The 25,731-nt window shown below is 36.4% G+C and overlaps 1 protein-coding gene across 1 annotated transcript in view; it reads left to right on the top strand.

Moving 5' to 3' along the window:
- ANO2 (anoctamin 2) overlaps positions 1–25,731 on the top strand; it is a 190,937-nt gene that overhangs the window by 52,845 nt on the left and 112,361 nt on the right. Inside the window, exons 10-12 of the mRNA XM_082784479.1 lie at positions 13,467–13,601; positions 16,455–16,615; positions 20,426–20,508. Of these exons, the coding sequence (XP_082640605.1) occupies positions 13,467–13,601; positions 16,455–16,615; positions 20,426–20,508 (379 nt within the window). The remainder of the gene's footprint in view (positions 1–13,466; positions 13,602–16,454; positions 16,616–20,425; positions 20,509–25,731) is intronic.

Raw genomic sequence — 25,731 nt, 5'->3', positions numbered from 1 at the left:
CGTCTGTGCATTCAGCAATGATTGCCCCATCCCAGGTGCAGGATCTGGCACTTGCTTTTGTTAAACTTCATACTTGGTGATTGCCCAACCCTCTAGTCTGTCAAAATTTCTCTGCAAGGCCTTTCTGCCCTTGAAAGTGTCAAGTCAAGCACAGCTAGCTGTATTTTTAATTGTGGTGGAGTTTTTTCAAATATTAGTTCTTTAAGGTCCCAGCTCATCAGCTTCTTCAAACCCATCCCGTTTTTCATGTTTTCATTTCTATTTCCTATTGCTAGGACTTCATCTAACTTCTTTATATCTAACAACCTACATTATCCATTGCATGATTACTTCCAAAGCTCCAAGTGCCTGTATATACTTACCATGATGTAAAGCCTAAAAGTGGGAAGACATGGTCATTGTAAAGATTAAGATCATGTATAAGATAACTCTTTTTGCAGGAGTTAGTGGGAAAGTGTGTTAGACAAAATATTATTTATAGAATACAGCATGTAAATCAAAACCCTGGAGTTTTTTTACTCAAACTGTCTGCCTAGTATATCTCTCCTTTCCTATTTTAAACTATGTGTTTCTTTTGTCTGGAAAATTGTTTTAACTTTATTTGTAATGAATTCTGGGACTTCACTGCAGCATGTACATTTTGAACTAGCTCTTGACAGAACAGTCATCTGTTCCCCTCTCTTTGTGCATTTGAATGCTGTCTTCTTAAAGCGTGGCAGCCAGTAGCTTCAGTAGCTTTCTCTGATTTTTTTTTTTTTTTTTTTTTTTAAGCAATGACAGACCTCTGATATTCAGAAGGTTGTTTGTCTCAGTTTTGAATACTGTTGCATTCATTTCCACTGTCTTGGGGCCTGTGTAGTGGTGTTCAGTGTAAGCAATTGGACTCCAAAAGTGATTTTACCATTTTGCCTCTTTTCCTTCTTAATTCTTTCATCAGTTTTCACCACAAAAACCAAAATGGGTATATCTGCTTGCCCTACTTAGAATAGAGCAGTTTTAAAGGAGTGATAAAATAAAGAAGGGAGTTCTGCAGAAATAGTGGTTTTATTGTCTTAGAGATAAATGTTTGCTCCTTACAGAAGTGTAATTAAGATCTATACTTTATACAGTATTCTCCTAACTGTGGCCAACCATTCTGGTCAATGCATTACCAAATCACTGCTTCCATCACCACAGCTCTTTGTAGCCACATCTGCATATCTGTAGACAGAACACATCTTTCCACATAAAGCCTGAAACTGCAGGAACGTGAAATTAAAGGTCTGTGGTGCATTCACTAATTCCAGAGGTACACTTAAATGTTGCTCAGTCATTGTGTTAACTCCGTGGCTATTTAACCTCTAAGTGCATTTTTTCCTGTATATTTTCCTTGCTCTGCTTCCCTGTCACCCTTCTGTTATCATTGTGAATTAACCTAACCAAATGTCCAATCTTTACTTTTTATACAATGCAGCCACTTTGGTAAAAAGCAACCTTTGATATGTGGTTATCTCAGATTGGGGTTGAACAATGCTTTCTAATGCTTACCTCAAAGCTAAGCCTAATCAGTCCAGACTAATATCTTGGGAGAGTGATGCATGTATAACTCACTGGTGGGCTGGCTGACCCAGCAGGTCAGTCTTACACTTCCCAGATCTTCAGCGAATATTTATATATTCTCTAAAAGCCAGGTTTCAAAGCAGAGCGCAATGAGGCCTGCCTTATATATACAATCAGCCAACTGAAAATAGTGAGCATCTAACACCCTCCTGCAAGGGTCATATGCCTATCACTAGCTCCCATAAGGCTGCAGAGAGGAAAGAAAACACCATGGTAGCTAGGCAGGGTAATACTCAGTTGCTAATGCCTGAAGAATAGTTATGTTATGAACTGTTCTCTCTGCTGAAGCAACTGTTGGATCAGGTGGTTATTTTCCACCTTCTCAATAACAAATCGTTTACAGCATGTGGTCTGCACACTATTAAAATTCTGAGCTTTTCTCTACCTGGCAGTTTGATTGCTTATTTAACAGAAATGCGTTTTCAGTGGAAAACTATCATGCATCAGGTTTAGTCTTTGATTCTTTTACAGTCTCTTTTCTTCACTAGGTGCCAATGGGGCACTCATTTTCGGCGGAGCGGGGGGAGAGGGTTTCTTTCCCTTTGAAGGAGAGGGGAAGGAGAGGGGAGCTTGCTTTTTTTTCTGGCAGTAGTCATCAGTGTGTTTAGGGTGTTGTAATTTCCTGCTTAGTCTGGTAAATTACTGTAGGATTTTTCTGACACAGCACAGATTCATGGGGCCCTGGAGAAGGTTCCCTTTTGCCAGGTGGGTAATGAGAGTAAAAAACAGTTCTTGATAAATGACTCCATTCTCATACAGAAATATGTGAACACCATGCAAGTCTTCCCTGACTGTCTTCAGCAGATGTATCTCCAACATTCACAAAGACGCTGGATCTATATACAAGGAACTCTTTATTAGGAAAAGGAGGAGAATGCAGCTTTAAGTTTGGGAAAGTGCAGAAATTGAACAAACATAGCATTAAGTACAAGAATGCCCATGAATTCTACCAGTAATTTTGACAGTAGTCCATCCATCTCCTTTCCAAACCTCTACTGAGAATGTACCCTGGGCACATCTTCTTGCTCTTGCCCTCTTGCACTTCAATTCCAACATCTTTTTATAGTTTCAAGGAACTCTATAACAAAGATTTATTCCCACCATAGGTTGTGTTCACCTTGCAGTTCATCATCATTTCAGCACTAGGTACAGCAGGAAATACTATGCCAGCATCCAGTCAGCCTTCATTTTGTTCTTTTTGCCAGTTTTTACCAGCAGAGACCTTCCTAGAGGAAGTGAGAAGAGATGGGAACCTGTAGCAGATTCCTGGGTATTGAGAAAGGAACACTTTCTCCATCATTATAATTTTTTCCCCTTTCTAGTGTCTGTGATCTCATTACCGCTCATGACCTCCCATTTCTGACACCTGTGTGATCTCTTTACCAGTCATGAACTTGTTTTATTTATGAATGAACTTTTACATCATATCATATACACATTAAATGGACTGCTTGTTAGATGCTTGATGCAAGGGCACATTTATCAGCAGTTGTAGGGACTTTCCCCTCCATCCTTGGAACTTCTCATCACAGGGTTCACACAAGTGCTCCAGTCTGTGTTATTTGCAAAGTAGAGAGTTATGCTCATGACGCATAAATCAGTGAAGAATTTGTCTTATATTGTTCTGCTTTGTGCAGGCCTGTGAATGGATTGAAATGATTTACATACAGCTCCACATTTCTGAGTCCTCGCTAGTCCTGTAGGAAGTGGTTCTCTGTTTTGGCAGGAGCCTGGTCTTATTTATTGGTGCTTGTATGTAAGATGGAATTTCAAACTATTAAGTTTGTATAGCAATATTGAGGAAAACCAGATCCCCACTTTCTGATAAACATAATTCCCAGGCTTCAGGTTACTTTCTGAGCACTAAGATCCTTGTTACCACCCAGATTCCTCATTTCATCTGTGGGATTTTCAAAAACCAGATTCAGCAGAAGATGTGCACTTCTACATCAGGACTTATACAAAGGATGACTCTGAAGGCTGAAGATATTGCTGTGCAGCTTCCTGGTGGCTCCCTCTTAGCTTGTGCAGTTTTGTAAGCAGCTAGAAGTCTGTTTTGTCTGTGTGCAGAACTGTCTTAGAATTAGTTGCTTAGTGCCTATATGCTGTATTAACTTCAAAGCAAGAAGCATATTAGCATATTTCTTCATGGAATTAAGTGATAGGCCCTAATTCAACTGTTATCTTTAGAATTGACATCAGTATACTTGACAGGAAACAAAGGTTTGTTCTTTTAAACTGGAGAAGGAAAAGCCAGAGGTAGCAGGTACATTTGGAAACAAAAGAGGAAATCTTACAAATTTGTATATCCAAACTTAAAATTATTGGTAAGTATCTAAAAGTTAATGTGTCTGAGAACTGCAGGGAGAAGAAAACAGCAATTGAGTGGTAGCATTTCTGCTTTTCTTTTAAAACTCTCTTGACACCTTAATCACGGTAGGAATTTTTGGCTATGGGATGTTGGATGAGAGGAGGTCTTTTTCTGACTTCCTGAACACCAAGCAGGGTTTAAGACCAACCCTTTTCATTTGGTTTAAAAGTATACCCCAGTATTAAGACTTTTTTGTATGAGACATCCAACCATCTATACAAAAGTTTCATTAGAACAGACCATAGCTTTGTTTGATTCAGTAACCTGTTTCCAACAGTTGACAGAAACAAGATGACAAGATTAAGACTGGGCACTGTGCAACAATTGTTCCCTGAAAAGACCAACATAAGGAAGGTTTCCAACGTGATAAATATTTGAACTTCTACAGTTATCACAGAGAACAGAAAATAAACATCTTTAATGCAATATGGAACAGGTGATGACTATTACTGTGTAGTCTTGGTTAAATAGTTGCAGTTAAAATGCTGAAACAACAATGAGAAAAACATCTTGTATGCATTTAATTACTCTTGCAGGGTGCATTTGATTTTTTTTTCCTATTTGTCATAGTCTCAGAAGTCTTGAGGACTGTCAGTCTAAATTTTAATTTAAAAAATAAATTTATATAACTCTCTTATTGTCTCAAACCTGCAAGAGGAAAGTCTAAAGAATGACTGCCTCAAGTTATCCAATAAGATCATGGCTAACAAATAATTTATTATACTTTTTTGGAAAATTATATGTCTATGTTTTAACCACTAGATGGTGTCTATCTGAAAGTAGTGATATTCATAGTGCCATCTAAAGCAAATGCATTAAATTAATTCAGAGGCTCTAGTGAGGCCTACCTATATGAATCTGAAAAGCAAGACAGCTTTAATGAAATATTACATATTATAAATTAAATTTATTTATGAAAAGAAGTCAGTATCTGAGCTTCAAACTTCGTTAACCTAGATGATATAAAAATCATGGAAATTACCTGGAGAATACCAAAGATTAGGAAACTGTGAATATCAGTGACCTTGTACTTGTTCTGAGTATAAACCTTAGCAAACGTGTCAGGGAAGAAATGCTAGGTAACCTCCCTGCCAGTCTAAAAGAAAAGCTGATTCTCTATATCATATTATATAGATTACTCCTTATTTGTGGGAGCATGTAGAGTTTATTATTAGAGAAAAAAAAAAAAAGTGATATGTATAACTGAATAAATTTAGTTCTTACATATAACCTCGCTTGGTGGGCTGAAATGCTTCTGCAGTGAAACTGTATTCCCTTCCTCATAGGTAACCTTTACTGATTCACTGTAGTGTTGACTCAGCCTCAAGTAGCCTCAAGTAGCTAGGCTACCTGTTCTGGATTATGAGTTTGCCAGATTTGGAGGGCTAGTGACATTTTTGATTGATTTGTCAGGTTTTGACTGATTTATCAGGAGACATAATAGTTCATAGGTTGTCTTACATGAGTTCTCAAAACTGAGTGTTGGGGCATACACTGCATTACTGCTCTTGCTAAAAGTGTATGTCTTAAGTAAAGGCTTCATAGCATAGTCTCATAGACATGTAGAGCTTTTGCAGGCATAAAATGTGACAGACAAATCCAGACATCCACGGAATAATGTAATCAGACACTTAATCCTTTCAAACACTGCATAAAGTTAAGGACTGCTAGTACTGCACACAAAAAAACTGTATGGATTATTATTATTTTTTTTTTTATTTTTTTAAATGTTACTGCATATCACATTCTCTTCATGTGTAGCTTTCCAGTAAAAGGTCTCTAGGCATAAGGAACACTCAACAAAGGACATTCACAAGTCCAAAAACACTCTGTGGAAGCACTGAAGTTCTGTATTCTCCTGTAACAAATGGGGAACTCAGTTACAGTGCTTCTGACTAACCAGCAACATGTTGCTTGCTTACGCAATTGGTAGGTAGTCAGCCTTGACTTCTGTCTCAGTCATAGTACATGTATAATTACTATGCTTCTATTGTTCTTGGAATTACAGTCTGTAGCCAATGGGTTTTTACAGTTTATAATCCATCACCACAAACTATGCTCTCTCAGCTGTATTATGAATATTTCTTGGAATGGGAGCAATAACGATTGTAAATCTGCAAAGCTCAGTGAGTGGCTTGTCTCGGTTTTATTTCTTTACAGGCTAAGGTTTGATCTTTTGCTATTTTAAATTACTGTTAATACCTGAATCCTGAATTTTTATTCTATACACTTTTCCTGGGTATTTTCAAAACATTAGAATCTGAGAACTGAACAATTGCCTGCCTGTACAGAAATCACCTTCCTTCTCCCTAACCAGTAACCTTTAACTGTTTTGAATAGTGATTATTTCTGAAAAGCCAAGAGACTGTTGGAAAGCATAATCCTACAGTTAATTTCAGTAGTTTAAAAATGTCTGCTCTCTAAGGAGTTCCAATATTTTGTCTTTTTTTTTTTTTGGTTGGTTGGTCGTTTTATTTTTCATCCTATAATGGATCACAAAACATATTTCACAGTGCCATATAAGAAAATATAACTGGTAGAATCTGTAATTTAGTCAGGTTTGTCTCCAGGCTTCAGGTACCTTTTGGAGGAAACAGAAAATGTTTGTTAACTAATGGTTTCAAATGAGAACTTTAATTAAATGTTAACTTCATTAAATGACTCTTCTGGCATCCTTTTTCATTCTACTTTCAGGTGAAAAGAATCATAGTTTTGGTATTTGGTAAATACTCTCATTCAGGAATCACTGGAGATGATTCAGTGCATTACTTGCAAGAGAAAATATACCAGATAGGAAGCCTTTTGTAGAAATCAAAAGCCATGTCTTGGCTCTTAACTTGTATCCATTTCTTAAAAATTTCACCAAGCATTCCAAAATGAATGATGAATATTTGTAGATGCATACACAAACATTAATATTAGAGATAGATTTGGGGGTTTGATTCAGGGCTCCTGCACTGTTTATCAACTATTTTCACCCTCATATTCACTCTTTACTGGACAGTCTTGAGCTTTATCTCCAGCTTAAACAACGCCGTGTGCTCTTACTTTGGAAAGAGGGTCCTTTCATTGTTTTCTGCATATTGAACAATTTGTATTTTCTACTGTATTTTTTTTCCTTGCCTGAGACTCAACTGCCTTATAATTCAGCTGAAGTTCTGTCATTGTTTTTTTGTTTGTTTGTTTGTTTGTTTGTCTGTTTGTTTGTTTTTCTTATTCTCTTAAAATTTTAATAAAAATGTTTCTCGGACTACTGGCAAGTTGTTCCAAGGGGGATCGTTTTCTGCAAGGAGACTCTCTTGGCTTCCATTTTGCTCCATTTAGTGCAGTCTCTGTATATCTGAATTAAACACTAATGTATTTCTGCCCGAGACTGTCTGGACAGAATACGTGCATATATGCTGTCAGGCACATACATGGTAGAAATCTCTGGGATCTCTGGATACACAGCAGCCTCAGTGGTGCTGCTGAGGGGTAGTTCCACCCAGGTGGCCCACATGGTTGCAATAAGTGCTTGAATCTTGCCCTGAGAAAGTTCTCAAGTGGAGAAAAATGTCACGTCCAGAAAAATCTGTACATGGGTAACTACCTGGAGTGAAATAGTGAGGTACACAGAAATGTTTTGTCTTGTTTCTGATTCTGTTAGAGTGACTGGAGTTTTATCTATACTTCAGCAGTGTTTCTGAAATAAATGTACAGTTTTCAAAACCTCAGGTGGAAACATCAATGTGTTGGGAACTATTATCTCAATAATAATGTAAAATCTCCTGTGTTCTAAGATTAATATCTACTAGAAAATAGTGTTTGTATGGGTAATCGTTGTTCTACCTTCACTTTAAAGGCAGATTTTCTTCTCTTGACCAAGTCCATTAAAGGAGTTCATTGTGTTCCCAACCTTTTGCCACAGGCTATTATTTTCTTCAGTGGTCTTTCACAGATGTTCATAGGCCTACACTATGAACTGGCTTGATGAAGAAGTGGATATGGCCTTTTTTGGCTTTGCTTGTCTTTTTTTTTTTTTTTTTTTTTAATAATACTCAACTTTGTAATGCACTAGCACAACTGAGAAGGTTAGCTGTGGGTCAGAGAGGGCATAAGGAAGCTGGAGATGTGAAAAAAGCTTTTAAACTAGCTCTGATAGCAGAGATTTTTGACATGAAACCTTACTTTGAAAAGACCACTTGTCCTTTCTCCCATGAGCAGACTCATCAGAATTCTAGGGACTATTTTTGTGAATAGGCTTATTTGAAGGCATAAGTAGCACATGTGCCTTTTGATAATATACTTAATAAATAATTGTAAAACAGTTTAGTTTTGCATATAAAATATTGACTCAGTGGAGAGGCTCATGAATGAATCATGGCAAAAATAAAATAACTGTTGGCCTAGAATAGGGTATGGAAATTAAAAAACTGAAAAACTTTGAGCTGATTTCCCAGTCAAATGAAATAGTGTCTAGAGCATATTTTCCTACTTCTTAAACTTTGTTTCTGAATGAATCCAGAGTTCTTTCAAGTGTGTATCATGCACAATTCAGGTATCCCACACTTTTTTGGAAGAGTTAAAATCTCAGGGTTCTTCTCTTCTCTCTTCTCCCCCTCCCCAAGTCTTAGTCTATTTATATATTGCACAGCTTGGCATAAAAGCGGTGACCAGCATGTAAGCAAAGAGTTTAATTATCAGTTACTCTTTTTGATGTTAGTTTGGCAGCCAGACAGAAAGAAGTGAATTGCAGTCTGGTTCAAGTATTATATGGGCTAAGCAGGGGGAATTGAGTAAACGTTTTCACTGCACTCTTTCCAGCACTTCTTATTATATTTCTGGCATGAGAGGGAATACATGTATATTTTCTGTAGTTCTGTTGTTGTTATTGTTTTGCTTTGGGCTTTATCAATATAGTTTCTGATTATTAACTTGATCTTGGGATGTTGGGAGAAACTGAAACTTTTGTTCATCTTCTGAAGGAATTATGGAGGACTTGGCTGAATCATTATTTGGAGACATAACTCTTGCTCAGTAGAACTTAGTACTTGGTAGGTGGCCACTTGACCAGCATTCAAAAAGTTTTCTGAAGTGAAACACCAAAAAAAATCACCTTAGAATGTAACAATGTACAGAACAAAATGTTTAACTGTTACTTCTGATAGGAGCAGTCCACACTCATTATCAAAATCATTTATCCCTAGCTTTAAATGAGAACTACTGACCTTATTGCATATGCGTATATCAAAGGACACATCTCTACTTTAGAATACATATAATGTAGAAACAAACTTATGCAATGCAGAGGGCATAGCCCTCTGAAGATAAATGTGGTTATAATAAGCCTGAATTTTGGTCTTTACAGGCATTGACAGAGGTTAAGTTGTCTTAAAAATAACCATAACAAGCCAGAAACAACTTTCCCAATGGACATCTAGAACACATTCTTTCAATATTTTGAGCAGCATTTTCTACAAAATTGTGAAGTCTTTGACACTGCTTCCAAATAAGTATTGCTGTAATGCCAAATCTGATGCATAGCATTAGCTGTAATGATTTTTTTCAGAGCAAAACAGTATTTGTGTAGCTGAAGGCAAATTAAAAGCAAATCTTTAAGTTATGTGACCCTATTATTGGTTTAGTTCTTTTAATCTAATTTAGTATGTGAAAGCACTGTGATCACAATGAAAACAACAACAAAAAAAGCAACAGATAGGGAATCGTGGAATAAGAATCATAGAATGATTGAGGTTGGAAGGGACCTTAAAAATCATGTCATTCCAACTCCCCTGCCATGGGCAGTGACAGCTTCCACTAGACCAGGTTGCTCAAAGCCCTAGCCAACCTGGCAACCCCTCCACAGGTGCTCTGGGCAATTTGTTCCAGTGCCTCACCACCCTCATAATGAATAACTTCTTCCTTATATCCAAATGAAAACTGCAACTTCTTAGTTTAAAACCATTACTCCTTGGATTATCACTACACTCCCTGATAAAGAATTTTTTCCTGTCTTTCCTGTAAGCCTTCTTTACATACTAGAAGACTGTATTAAGGTCTCCCTGAAGCCTTCTCTTCTCTAGGCTAAATAAACTCAATTTTCTCAGTCTTTCTTCATAGAAGAGGCATTCCAACCCTCTGCTCATCTTTTTGGCCCTCCTCTGGACCCACTGTTTTTGTCTTTCTAATGTTGTATCACAGATCTGACCTATCAGCTTCAAGTATGTAAGAGGCTAACATGTTCATGTCTGAGAAAATTCAGCATCCTTCTTTCAAAAGAAAACAGCCTTAAAATTTGCAAGTATGATCTTCCTGACTTGAGTAGGGGTGAACTGCTTTCAAACCTTCTAAAACTCTGCCTGTAAGCATTTATTTAGAGATTTTTAGATGGCAGATAAAAAGAAGACTACCTTATGGTATTCTTAAGGTCTGAACCAGAAATCACTGAATACAGCTGTAGCTACAGTAGATGAATTTGGTCTTTTGTGGTGTCTTACAGGATGTTTGCACAGGCTTGACTCCTATTCAGAGCAATGGGAGATCAGGTCTCAGGACATGCCAAAAATGAAGAAGCATGTCTGTGTCCTGTGTTTTGCTAGCTTAATAAACTCAGGTTTAAATTTGTCATGCTTCCAAGCAGTCATTGCTTCTCTTTAGATTAAGTCACTTTCTGGCACATAGACAGACTGGGCTTGGGCACAGCAGTCTTAATTATTTTTCTTTTTCAAAACAGTTAAGTCAGAGAACATTGTGCAGTTTTCTTCTTGGCAACTGCTTTTTTTTTTTTTTTTTTTTTCCCATACTGCCAGGATGTTGTTGAACTCCTCTCACTTTCTCACTTTCTCTTGGCATGGATGCAGATAGCAACCCTTTGCTTTATAGGTTATAGATCATACATACCACTGAAATATTTAAAAATTACAGAGGAAGTTCCAACTTCATTGAGCTTGGTCAGCTGGTCTTTACTCCAGTGCTGCTTGTTCTTGAACACTTTCTATGCTAATTTGTGGCCATTTTTTAAATCAACATGCAGTTTAGAACAGCTAAGATTGTGGGCAAATTTTTGTCTGCTTTGACCTCTTTGGAGTGCTGTAACAGCTATGCACATTGTTCATTACTATAAATAAGGAAGGAAAAAGAAGACAGATAATCAAAATAAACCCCCTCTCATTATTGTCCCATGTTGTTAGGATATTTTTAGTGGTGTTTGCCCTGCTGCCAAGTGCAAGGCATGTTACTTCCCAAACTGGAGGAAACATAAGGGTAAATTGAGTCTCTCGGTGTCCTGTGTTGCTCCAAGGGCATTCTGTTGTTTGCTGACTCAGAAAGAAGTCTTGAAGAAAAGCTTTAAGCCATCTGATTATTTCTGTTTTTTTTTCAGTCAATATATACTTCCTCACTTCATACTCAGAAACGTTCAAAAAAACCAACAAATTTGAAAATAAAGTAAAACTACCTATTAAAAATGACATCCAAAATCACTTGGCAGGTGCCACATTATAGGGCAGCTGCACAGTGTTAGGATTATATTTACACCAGAAATATTTAAATTTATCATTTTATAAGCTAAAAACAATGCTGTGGTATAAATGTGGAGTTACTAAACTGGTATATGCTGATTCCCATTTTTACTTGTACAAGTTGTCTTCCTAAAATGAAAGAGAATAACATATCTAATTCCATTAATGCCATTCAAGTCAATCTGTCATGATTGCACTCATGTTGTTTGATACTTCATATAGTCTGTTGCTTATGACAACCTTGTAAATGTCAGATATAGTGGCTGTATTCCTTTCACAGAAGAATCTTGAAATTTTCTTTGTTTTGTACTGTTTCTCCAAGTTATGGCATCCCATCATACTGAAGATAATGTTGTATGTGTATCAAATTAAAGTGCTTTTGTTTGGTTCTCCCTTTTAGGATTGCACATCTCCTTCCTAAAGGATAAGCTGGGTCTGTTGGACCTAAGAAAATATAGGCACTCATGTAAGGCAACACTGAAATAGGTATGACCACACTGCCCACTTTCCTGTGTGAGAGCCTAGGAATGTGAAGTTATCTGTAGCTGTGATGGTGTGAAAACAGCAGCAGTAACCATAGTCATGGGAAAAAAAAAAAAAAAAAAAGAACCATTAGTTCTTTCAGATGAGCTGGAAATTTGACTGTGGAGGCTTCTAACATTGCCCCATGGCATGGCTCTCCACATTGGTTTCAGTGCTTTCACTCTGTCCTATGGCAGGAGCAGGCTAGCCCTAAGAGTTAGTTTCTGGAACACAAAATTTCAGCTTTGCATGTGCCACTGAATGGACTTGAGCTCAGCTCTACAAGCTTGACTTTTTGTTATTAATTTCTTTCAGAGTAGATTTTTTTTTCTCTCCCTGTTACCAGAAATCCCAGGCCTGCAAAAATCAAATTTTAACCATTTTCTGTTAGGAATAATTTAAATCAGGAGTGCTAAGTGTGGGTAAAATTTTCTTAGTGTAAGTGAAGTCATAGTCAATCTCAAAATGGGGTTATGCCCAACCTTTCAGAGGAGTCTTTCTTTTATTAGACATATTATAATGCAACAACGTGGTCTGAGTGCTCTATGTGTAACTGTCTTATGTCCAGCAGTCTTCTGTCTTATTCTCTGGCTTGTGATATGTTTCAAACTGTGTTACCTTTTATCTAAATTTAGTCTCATTTTAATGATTTTTATTTTTTCTTTGTGAGTTCTTGAGCTCTCTGAAGTTTTTGGTATTTTGTAACGTTTGGAATCACTCCTAACAGTACTCTGGAATGATCAATGAGTTTCATCTATGTTTAGTTTACTTCTTTCAGTGTGATTCATGAAGATGTTGGGCTGAGTACTAACACATATTTATCAACATCTACAATGAACTGCTCTTCAGAGCAGAAACTGTTTTTTCAAACCAGCTGTACAGTCTGCGCATTTGTCAAAAATATTTATTCTTTCTAAAAAGCCAGTGCTAAGTATGCAAGTAAGCCTTCCTGCTTTAACAGAAATTCAAGATTATTCATCTGTAAAGATATTAGAGGATGTTGTCAGTATGTTCACATTGATCTCATTTCCATGTCTCTCACCAATTGAATCTAGGAGGACTTATGAAGCAAAGAATGATGGCTTATATGGATAAGCTTTTAAAGAACTAAATCCTTTCTAACATTTTCTGCTAAACATTTGGGTGAAACACTGTTACATTTGATGGAAGCAAGAGATATTTAACTGATTTCAGTTCAGAGATATAAAAGGTGCAGTCTTTCCTGAGCAGATCTAGAGTACATATTGTAATGATACAGGACTATCTTTAACTTCTTGGAAGAGAGTGCCTTAAATTGCTTGAATTGCCCACTTCATTTGATGGTACTGACTCCAAGATGCTCAGGGTTTTCATCCACATCTTTGACAATTACAATTTAACTTTCAGGAATTTTTAAGAAACTGCAAAATACACTTGAAAATGATCCCCTTGACAAATTTATTTATTTATTTATTTATTTCCCTCTTCTTTTTCAGAAAGTATTTTGGAGAAAAAATAGGACTTTATTTTGCATGGCTGGGCTTATACACAGAATTCCTCATTCCATCTTCAGTAGTTGGGATTTTTGTATTTCTTTACGGATGTATAACCATAGAGAGTGACATTCCTAGGTAAGCACTGAGATCAATATTTTGCTACTTGAGAATTATAAGACTGCTTTCTGGTCATAATCCTTAGTGAGAATAATTGCTTTTAACATGTCTGATTAGCAGTGATGCAGTATTCACAACCTTTTGAAAATGCAGCACATTTAGCATGTTTGATATCCACAGAATTCATCTTCTTGGCAATTACAAAAAATGTTATGCACTGTGTGTCCTTAGGATGTTTTACTAGTTATACTACATAACAAAACTCACTCTACTCTGTCTGGTCCAGCCTCACCTGGAGTACTGTGTGCAGTTTTGAGCACCACAATGTAAGAAGGACATAAAACTATTAGGGAGTGTCCAAAGAGGACCAGCAAAGATGGTGAATGGTCTAGAGGGCAAAACATGAGGAGCAGCTGAGGTCCCTTGGTTTGTTCAGCCCAGAGCAGACCAGACTGAGGGGAGGCCTCATGGTGGCCTGCAGCTCCCTCATGAGGGGAGCGGAGGGGCAGGTGCTGAGCACTGCTCTCTGGGAACAGCGACAGGACCTGAGGAAACATCATGGAGCTGGAACAGGGGAGGGTCAGAATGGGTGTTAGGAAAAGATTCTTCACCGAGAGGGTTATCGAGCACTGGAACAGGCTCCCCAGGGCAGTGGTCATGGCACCAAGCCTACCAGAGCTGAAGAAGCATTTGGACAACACTATGATTTTGGATTGATTTTTAGGTAGTCCTGTGTGGATCCAGGACCTGGACTTGATCCTTTTGGGTCCCTTCCAACTCAGGATATTTTGTGTTTCTATGAAAACTGTCAGTTTGGCCCAGTAAAGCCTGCTTCTCAGCGAAAAAAAGGGCGCTTCTGTACTGTCTGGGGGTGACTCCTGGTAGAGACAGGGTACTGACTTAGCGGAACTGCTGGTCACATTCATAGTGGCAGTTCTGGCATTCTTTCAAACTGGTGACTTTTAAAGCAGATCACTCAACAGTAGAACATTATTGCTGATAAGTAAATGATGAATGACAACACAGAGGAGTTAACATTTGTTTTCATAGCTTGGTCTGAATGAATTATGATGAGCTGTACTTGTCTGTAGAAAAGTTTGTGGTAACATTTAAACTGAAGAGAGATTTATGGAAAGATGTATCTGCAGCACCCTCTACTGCTTTTAAAAATAGAAGAGATCGTTAACTGTATGATAGCTGGAAACAGCTGTGTGCATTTCAAATGATATTAAACATTGATATTACAGTTTAAATAGCTCTTTTTCATTTGGAGTCATAGAAAAAATGCTATTTCATGGCAGCCGATATAGAAACGACTATAATCACAACACACTTGCTATCAATGAAACAATGTTGCAAGTTTTTCCTTAGATAACATTCTTGACAAGGATAATTGAGCTTAGCACAGGTCAGTTCACCTGAGACCATGCAGCTATGAAGATCTTTCATGTATAAGCCTTATGAAAAAAATTAAAACATACTCAGGAGTGCCAAGTGGGATTTGGTTTGTTAAAGAGATAGTGATAATGAGTTTTAAAAGCTTTTTAGATACTGATTAAATACATAGCAAATTAGACTAGGAACTAAAATAATGACTTTAAAGAAAAGATTTAAAAATCTGTAAGAAAGTCTTTTATCTCATGTTTTCTAGAGGATAAATGCATAAATGCATAAATGCAAAGTGAGGAGGGAGAGGAAATACTGCTTAGCATCTGAATATGTAAGGCAGTAAGATTTATAGTTTTCATAAGATTCATGGCTTTTCATTTCATTTCATTTATTTATTTATTTATTATTAATTTGAAAATTAGGTTAGCACTCTGTCCTGGAAGTCCTGTCCTGGAGTTATTCAGTCAAAGAATACCACATCTGCACTCAGCAGTGGAGGAAACTTTAGAACCTTGAAATGTAAAAAGATCTCATTTTCTAAATCCACTATGTATACACACACAGTATCTGAATACCCTTAGAATATATCAATTTGTGTGCCTAAAATAACTAACTGCTCATGCCTGAAGAACTTCTGTCAAAACCTTGTGGCAGATGGTGGTAAACACCAGAATTTGTGTTAAGCCCTATCATGGGTAAACACCATTGCTTTAAAAATATCCCATACAATAAAATGCAGAGTACAGATGAATCTCAAAACAAAAGTGAGATATAATATTTTTACTAAGAATGAGACTCTTGGATGGTGTCTTTTAAATTCAGTGTGTGTATGTCAGTTTATGTTAAAACTTAGCATGTCTTCCTTGCAAAGGTGTTGCAGATTTAATCTGTCTATGACACAGAACAACTAACATGCCTGGGTGCTGGATCTGGCTTTTATGAAGGTACTTGGCCAGTTGCAATGCACAAAGCATTATGGTATTTCACATGGATTTTTGTGCTGTCATATTAAAAATGTGTATTTCGTCAAGGGCATATCAGATTTTATACTGTAGGATTTCCTTTGCAGCCACTTCAGAATTCTTTTTCATGCATTTTAATCTGATCTTTACTGAATCCTGTAACTGAATGTAGAAATGGCAAATTCCACTTTGATTGTGTTTAATTATCTTCTTTTAGTATGGTTAACCTCAATCTTTAGTGATGCAGTCTTCACAAATTCACTAATACAGTGTAGATTGATTGATTAAATTGATTGCTGTTTTGCATTACTTTTCTGTTGGTAAGGTGCCTATGGGTATTTTAATGTTCCAGCACTTCGCAATGTTTCTCAAAGAGTTCTCATAGCTGATAGGCTTCTTTTCCCTGTAACTGCAAGCCATATGTGTTGCAGATAGCTTTTAACAGCTGAGTTGCAGCTTGGTAACAGTACTGTATACCCCCTTTTCTGAGTAGTAATACTCATGTACTTACCATTCACAGTAAAGAGATGTGTGACCAACGTAATGCCTTCACCATGTGCCCTCTGTGTGACAAGTTCTGTGATTACTGGAATCTCAGCTCTGCATGTGCTACAGCTCGAGCTAGCCACTTATTTGACAACCCTGCCACAGTCTTCTTCTCCATCTTCATGGCTCTCTGGGGTAAGTATGTCTTTCCAAAGTTTGATTTTTGGACTGTTGGTAGAAATGAAAGCTGTGATGAATAGTAGTAAAATGTAGTAGCTCTACATATAAGAGTATTAATAGACTGAATGTGATGCATATGTCTTTATGAAGCTGGCAAGCCTCAGACGGCTACTCTCTGTGCTGAGACTGCGGAAAGCAATATTACAAGGCTTTCTGCTGTCAACAGAAAGCTTTGGAATAAGTGGAGATCAGTTGGGTAGTCCAGGGAAGAAAACTGTCCTTTCTCCCTTTACTTCCTTGTTTAATATCACTTCTAATCTTGTCATGTTTTCCCTCATTTCCTATTGAAGTGGCAAGTCCTTTTAACCCCTTCTGCATTTGGAGGCTGGAATTTGTTTGGGGTTTGGTATGGTACAGCAGTCTGTTTTACAACTTCCATGTGGGGCCACTTAGTCACTTAAATTAATCAAAACTTTACATGATTCTGAGAACAATGGCAATATTTATTATTATTATTATTAATTATTATTATTATTATTATTATTATTATTATTATTAGTCTTTTAGGGTATTCTGTTTAGACAAGCTTGGTTTTCTTTAATGGCAAGAATACCCTACCTCAATGAGGATCTCAAAACACTTCATAAACACTAATGAACGCATTTTAGTATTGTTCTTACTGTTTCTGACCTCACCTCAGCCCTGAAAATGTTCTTACATGTCTCATAGCTGGTGCTATGTCCTCATTCACTCTAGATGTTGTTTATTGTGAAAGTTACAGGTGTGATTGCTACTGTAAAATGATTTTTGATTTCCCTGTTCATTGCTTACAAATGGAAATTTTCATTCTTAATACGAAATGAAATAAGTGTATTATCATACTATAGACATCTCTCAGCAATCTGGTTTACACTGCAATCCTATTTAAATTTCACAGCTTGTTTTAGAAAAGAGTGACAGTTTGGTGTTGGGTATGGATAGCATAGTTATTTTTAGGAATTTGCATACAGAACAGATAATGTAGAGAATAAGTTTTTGTTTACCACTTCCTGGAAATTATTCAGCAATTACTTTGACTCAGTGAAAAGGCAAAAAATGATGAATTCACAGACTCTCTCAATGTCTTATTTTCCTACTTCAGATTGCTACCAATTGCAGAGTAGATTGGCAAATAAAGGGCCACACTTTACCTGCTGTCATGCAGCTTGTGATGCACTGATTTGTCCAAGTTTCAGTGTAGCTGTTTGGGCATCTTGTGTACACAATTAATTTATACTTAACAATTCATTTATACATAACTGAATAGCATTTTCCCAACACCAAATCTTTACTGTAAACTTGCATCCATTCCAATAAGTATTTTCATCCAGCTTCATCCAAAACAATTATACTTATGTCAACAATACAATGTGCAAAACAAAATTCATATATCCTTGATATTGTTAATATATACTTGCACTAAGATTAGTAGAATCTAAAGAAACAGAAAGGAACAAAAACATCCATGTACACTGTTTGTTTATTTATGTATATATTTTAAAGCATTTAAGAATACTAAAATTATTTCTGAGCTGTAGTCTCATAAAAACAGTCTTTCACACAGATTTGAAAAGTCTGTTTTAGGGACCATGATAACTGAGCTTGCCAGCACAAGAAAATATAGCCCATCATATATAAAGAACAGCGAAGTGAAATAGTGAAATCAGTATCCTTTACTAACTTTGTCCAGCTTGCCTATTAAGTATTAGAGTACATCTAAATTTGCTTCCTTAGTGTAGTGGTTATATCTAGATCTTATTCTAATGAATGGCATCTCATTCACACACCTAATCAACTTGTTTCACGTTATCTTGAATAAATGTTGCTTTTATACTTTTTTGTCAGAAATAGCACAGTAAAGTGGAAATTGGCATGTCTTATGACTTACAGTTGTGTACTTAAAAGAGCAAAGTAAGGTAATTTGAGCTGGCTTCATTTTGTGATGATGCTGGACACAAGAAATCTTTCATCTCTCTTGCTTTCTGCCATTCTGAGAAAGCAGATGACTTACTATGGCCAGTTTGTTGAGAGGAATCATGCTTTTTCTACCTGATCTTGACACCTTATAAATTATCATTGTGATTCTAGCAATTCTATTAGCAAATGAACATATTAACAAAATACAGAGTCATGCCAAATAACTATGCCAAAGTCATGCCAAGTAACTGATAATAATTTCATCGTTGTTCTGGGATGCTGATTTTCCTCTGTCAGATGTGTTTATGGGAAGGACAGTTGAATATAATGGAGCTGTTTTTCCTGCTGGTATAAGTCAGTGCAAATTTCCTGATTTCAGAAATGCTATTACACTGTGTACTGGTTATGTATCTAGCCAAATTAGTTTTTATAAATCTAAAAATGGAAATGTCTTTTTGAGAAATTGGAAAAAATCAAATGAGTAATAGCACTCTATAAAATAACCAAATGTTTTTGTATTTAGGATATCTTAAAACCCTTGAGTTTTCAAAACATTCTAAATATAGCTTTTGAATGTTATCTCTTCTGTAAGGAAGGAGCAAAGGTAACAACCTAATTGCTGAATGTCTCGATTTACTTCCAATGTACTGCCAGTCCCATGTTTAAATGGTATTTATTTCTTAAATAATGGGGAGATGCCAGTGCAGAAAATATTTGCTCACAGTTAACTATAGGAATAGATGCTCTCTAGCAAGAGGCAGATTGTTTTAATAGCACTATAACTCTTCCCGGCGTTATCATGTAGCTTATATCAAGTGTACATGCAGTTGAAGGAAGCTGGATCTGATTCTTCACTGTTCTGTATCTTGTGGAATTATCTACAATATATTCAAAGTGATGAAAATATGTCTGTGATCAAACAACCATTTTCACAATCCCATTTACACCAACTGAAAAGGTGAAATGGAGCATAAGAAAATAGAAAACAGTGCTCACAGTTGTTTATGGGTATAGCTTAATTGATATATATACATATATTATTTCATATATACTGGTATAAGACTGGAATAGTTTTCTGAAAATAGGTGTCCACAAGTCAAGAGTAAGAAGTGTTATTTCTAATAAATCCAAAAGTCCATAAACCATGAGGTGCTAGGCAAAGAGCTATCTAGAGGAAACAGCAATTATGAGAGGAAGGTCAGGAGACTGTAAATACAAGACAACAGTACAACATCCGTTCCTTCATATTAATGTAAAATGAAAAGAAGGAGACTGAACCGCTGGCCAATCCCTTAGGGCAAAATCACTGTTTTTGCAGCGCAAAACCATTCAACTGTCCCCCTATAATATATTTCAAAATAACATTATGTTCTACAAATTTCAAGAGCAGGCTACACCTACTTTCTTCACGTTTCCAACTGATTAGAAACACTAAAACAAGCAACTCACTTTATCTAATTAAGGTGTTAAATACTAATATTTAGACCTAGATTTTGTTTTATTATATGATTTGTAATCATGAGTTATAGAATGACTTATGGTAAATTAAGAGAGACAACATTTTTGGGGTGGATATCAGCAGATTAGGGTTCAGTTCCAGTCCCTGACAAGAACTTTCCAGTGGTTTCGGGCAATCTATTTTGCCTCTTTTTGTATTTTGTTTGTAAAGAGACAGTAATTACTGTTTCCATGCTCTTCCTACGTTCTTTCTTTATAATTAGGTTTTTGGCTGTTTCTTAGCATGTATTTATAATGAAACTAGCATAAAAGGATTCAAATAGCTGATGGTGCTTACAAGTAACACAAACATTCACAATAGTCCATTGGATTTATAATTTTATTTTTTATTTTTTATTTTTATTTTTAAAGCTACTATGTTTCTTGAACAGTGGAAGCGTTTACAGATGAGACTGAGTTACTTCTGGGATCTAACTGGACTGGAGGAAGAAGAAGTAAGTTTCTTCTCCCTGTGCTAATTTACTGTATAAATTATTCTAAATCTGAAGATATGCACTGATAATTATATTTCTCATGTGTGTTCTCCTGTCTGATACAATTCATAGCTATGTTTTTATTTATTTATTTATTTACTTACTTAAGACCATAACTAATACAGTTTTGAGTACCAATGTATCCTTTTGGAAATCATTACGCATATCCCAGCACTCTAATTTTACCAATTAATATTGAAAAGAATTATGAGATGCCAGCAAGTCATTCTTTGCTGAAAATGCCTATATGCCAGTGCACAGAATGGAATCATTAAATGATGGTAATACCTCAAACATAATGTAGAGTGTGAATAAATGAGAACAAAACTAAGACGAAGTCATGAACCTCATGTTGTAGCACGATGATGATATTATTCCACTTTTGTCTATTCCTCAGATGATAATTATTTGATAAAATTAAAAAATAACACAAACCAGACAGTAGAGCCCAGAATTCTTTTTCTTCCATCACTGTCCCAAAATGCAGCTTTAGCATTGTCTTTAACATAATGGGGACCTCCAAAGTATTCCTTCACTTGATTAAGTAACTACCACCTGCCTTATTTTGCATTTGGCCTCAAAGTTTTCACTACTGTCTATCCATTGATGAAGTGGATAATGCTCATAGTATAAACCAGTACTCACAGTTTTTAAGGTATGATAAAACTGAGTGCATCAACACAACAAAATTTGCTGCTTGCCCTGTGTGGAATGTAATACTGCTAGCTCAGAGTATGGCAAGATTGTACTGATTGCAGTATAAACTGAGAAGAATCACAGAAGAAGAAGGAGAACAAATTTTTTTCAGTTCTGCAGTATTCTTGATGAACCCTGCAGATTGTAGTACATTTCAAGTTAATAATTTGTAGTAAAAAATCGTAAGGTTTTGCTCAGTATTTGCAAAATGGATCTACAGATTTGTGAGGTCCTGTGATGAAGAGCTCTGAAGTGTTAAAGGTTTGTGTACAGGAACTATGGGATCAACAAGAATCCTTTGTTTATGACAAGTGAGGGAGTACCAGACGCATCTCAGCACAAGCTGAAGAATTAGGAATGTAGAATCATAAAAATAAGGCTGGAATGGACCTTGAGGGGCCTTCCCTTGTGCACAGTAGGATCAACTCTTCTTAAGTCATTATGAAAAGATGTTTGTCTAATTTTTTCTTAAAGAAATCCATCAGTGAATGTTTCACTTCCTCCCTAGGCAATCTATTCTAATACTACTGATAGAAATTCTATTCATACTGATAATAAGCTTTTCCTAATGTCTAACTTTCGTCATTGCTAAATGTTTGTTTTCTCTTGTTCTTTCATTCAAAGATAAAGGGAGGAGACTACCCAATCTGTTTTTCAGCAAAATTCAACTTACTATCATATTTCTCCATCCACTCTAGTTTTTTAGATGAACTGGCCTCTCTGGTCTTTCAGTCTTTTTTCTTAAATCTTATATTCTAGATGTATTTTTTGTTGTTCTGTCCCTTCTGGACACTTTCTGTCTGATTTAGCTCTTTTGTGAAAAGTAATGCTCAAAATGCACATTACTTGAACTGACATCATACTTAAACTAAAGTGCTGCATAATATTATCTTGCCACCTCTTGGTACTTCAGCAGGTTTTATCAGGTTTTGTTCACCTTTTAGACTCATGAAAATGTGGATAAATTTCCCCTTAAGACAGATATTGGCATTGTTTTTCATCAGTGTGATAATCATTTCAGGTAGTGAAGCCTTTACAGTTGCTGAATATCATTCTGGAAAATGGAAAATTGTCTCTGATCAGGTTAGACTAGAGGGAAGTAGCAGTGGAACACTTAAGATCACTTAATAGAGCAAAAAAGTTGAAGAGCTGATAAGTATATCATGAAAATTATATTGAAATAGATGTGTACAGTGTAAATTTGTGGACTCTTGATTACAAAAAAAAATCAGAAAAATTACTTTCTCTAAATACACTGGGCCAAGTCTTTTATTCAAAAGAGTCACACGAAAGATTAGTTTAGTGCAGTTATTTGTAAATATCTTGGCAACAGCAGTCTGAGAAAGCAGACTCCCTGAGGCTTGGATGCATATTTGCAGCTGGCAGCTGTACAGGCTTAGAGCCTGTTGTGTCTATATCTCAAATCCACAGAAATAATAGGTAGCATTGGGTACTAGACTGTAAAATAGATAATTGGCCTGAAAAGTAATTGAATGACTGATAACTAAGTAGGAGAGGGAAAGAAAAGAAATAAACAAGAAGACTAGAACCATGAAAACAGACAAAACCTTGGAAATATCATAAAGAAGTGCTCAGCATGTCATGCCATAGATATGTGTTTGTGTAATCCAATCAAGCAGGTTCTGCCTTTTTTTTTTTTTTTTTTCCCCAGTTTGTGTAATAAGGGATATAGCCATCAATGAAGCAGGGAAAGAGGTATGACTATACTCTCTTTTAGTTGTGAAAGAAAGAGTGAAGAAATACTGAAGAACTCTAATTAATGATGTAGGGAGTTGAAACTACTGGCTTCCCATGAAATCTTCAGAAATTGTATTTCTAGAACCCAGTATGTTCCTGTTTTAGGTGGAACAGATTTTACCAAAAGTCACGTGTAAAACCAGAATGGAAAGGCAATTATAATAGATGAAATCTTACAATCTGGTGCAGAGCTTGGAAAAATGAATGTCAGACAACAAAGTCCACACTAACTGAAATGCCAATGACTGAAGGCCTTATTGTTGTTCAAATAGTCATGATATTACACTGTTTCAGTACAGCTAGGAACTTAGGTGTCTGTTTTTGTTAGAAATATGTCTGATAAATTACAATTTTAAGTTTAAAACCTGTGTTCTGTCAAATGCTCTCTCTCTTTTTGTGAACTCCAATTTCCTTGTCTATTTCCTCTTGCTTTTTGATGACTTTTTAAAAGTTTTTATTGAACCCTTATGAAAAACTTTAAGATACACTGTGGATTATCATGGGGTCAAGTTAAGGTAATAAGGAAGGTAGAATAGAATTAATTAACAAGTAGTCTTGCTGACATTAAATACGTTTTCTTCTTGTTACTGGATCATGGGTTAACTTCATCTTCTCTACTAAATTTTCATAGTTTTTGATGACCTGATTGATTTGATGTTTTAAGCTCGTCTTCCACCTTGCAAGTTATAGGAGCAAACTCCTTTTCTGAAGTTCTAATACTGTCTAGTAAAACAGGCAGTATAAGGCATTTTTGTTTGCTTAAAAGGAGAGTGAAACACAGACTCTAATAAAATAGCTGTGTATTCACAATATTGCCCCCCTGGGAAAAATGGTAAGTGATAGTTAGGGGGAAATGAGTAGCTACAATATTTTGTATTGTCTCAAATCTCTCCTTTCATCCTCACTGCTTCTCAAGTTTCTTGTACCAATGAGACCTATGTTTTGGGTTACTTTCTCCAGATGTATTATCTCACATTTTTCCTGTTCCTATTCTGATTTTCCTGTTGGGCCCCTGTTTCCAAGTCTTTTTGGTCTCTTTATATTATTTTCTTTTTTTTGGGATTTGTCACTCCTCCCAGTGATTCCTCTGCCATCTTCATTAAATTGCTGTTAACACTGATTATTTAATGATGCTAAAATAATCACACCAGCCCTGATCTTCTGGACAAGTTCCTTCAACATTAGATTTAATAGTGTTATGCTTAGAAGGCTGAGAGTTTTAATAGAACAGTTGGGGAAGGAATGTTGAAAAACTGATGTTATCCCTCAGGACTGAGGGGAAAGTATTTAGTACCAGCTGTTGCACCATTGAAAAATTATGTATGAAGACACACTTTAAACATCTTTTAATTTGTAAACTAGAAGAAACAAAGCAGGTGATATCTCCTTTGTTTGCCAAGAAGTTAGTAAAGATATATGATTATATATATATTTTTTTAAATTCCAAGACTGTTGATCCATAGAAGTGCCACAGTATGCTGGAACTCTAGTTCATTTTCCTCTTTTGTTTCTCTTATAACAGACATACCAACATGTTCTCATTTCTTTTATTAATTTTCTGTTTTAATGAATTCCTATGTTCTTTCCAGAACTGTCTTGTCTAGAACCCTCAAAGATCTTTGCTTTTATATAGGTGGACTTGAATCCTCAGGATGTTATGATGGGCCACTCAAAGGCTGGGTCACTAAGGGTGGCATACATTCTTTCTTCCTGTGGTCTCCTGAGTTCAGAGAGGAGGCTATCATGTCCACCTTTCCCTGTGTAAGTGCAAAGGTAGGCAGTTGCTTGGAGTAGGAACCAGTGGAGCAGCAGCTGGAATGGGGTTGGAAGACCTACACTCATTGTTGATCAGGGTATGGTCATAAAGTATGTAATAGAAAATAAGAACTACTGCTAGAGGAAAGGTGTGACAGGCAGGAAAATCCTACTTTCCAATAGTTCTCTGTCTTGACCTACTGCATCCTGTATCTTAATCCAGCACTGACTATACCTGCCTTTAATAATAGGGACCATTTCTATGCCTTTCCTTCCTCTTCTCCTCTTTCACAATGACACAGAAGGTAAATGTGGGTTATCAGGGTTTGTTAGCAATGTGCTTCTTGTAGATTAGGTAAGCATCAGAGGAAGGTGGCTTTGTGGAAGAAGGATGTGGAATGAGGGTAGCGGATCTTGTACTGCAAGGGAATGTGTGTTCTGAGGGAGATGGATATGAGGAGGTGTAGAGTGGACCTTCTCCACTCTCAGAGTCTCACAAGTTCTTACTGCAATTTTCAGGTCTCCCAAAGCCATGGTTCTCCCCCTCCCCATTTTATCCTCATGCAATGGTATCTCTCAGACACCATCATTTATTTTTCTCAGCCCCATTGTTCCTCCACTCCGTCCTGCTCTGTTGCACCTGATGATCAGTTGCAACTGCAGAGTAGAATGGAAACAGGAAGGTGAGATCTAAAAAGCCAGTGCTGTTTTACTGATTTAAAGTCAAAATACAAGTTTAGAAAAAGTGTTTATGTTTCCTAAATATTAATTATAGACATGCTATATGTTTTTGAAAGTAATGAATAAAGCAAGATTATTCAAAATTTTCTTAACAAAAAAATGTGTGATGAAGATGCCTTGGGCTGATCCAGTGTTAGATAAATTAGCCACAGTGGCAGCTTTCAAGATTAATCTACTATTGGGGTTAACGGGGTAATTAGAGTCCAGTCCTCTCTGAAGTGGATGCTCCAGCAA

The sequence above is a fragment of the Aythya marila genome, assembly GCF_965140915.1.
Source record: "Aythya marila genome assembly, chromosome: 1".
Taxonomy (NCBI): Eukaryota; Metazoa; Chordata; class Aves; order Anseriformes; family Anatidae; genus Aythya; species Aythya marila.
The sequence above is the reverse complement of the archived record's forward strand: the minus strand, read 5'-3'. Positions and strand labels throughout refer to the sequence as shown.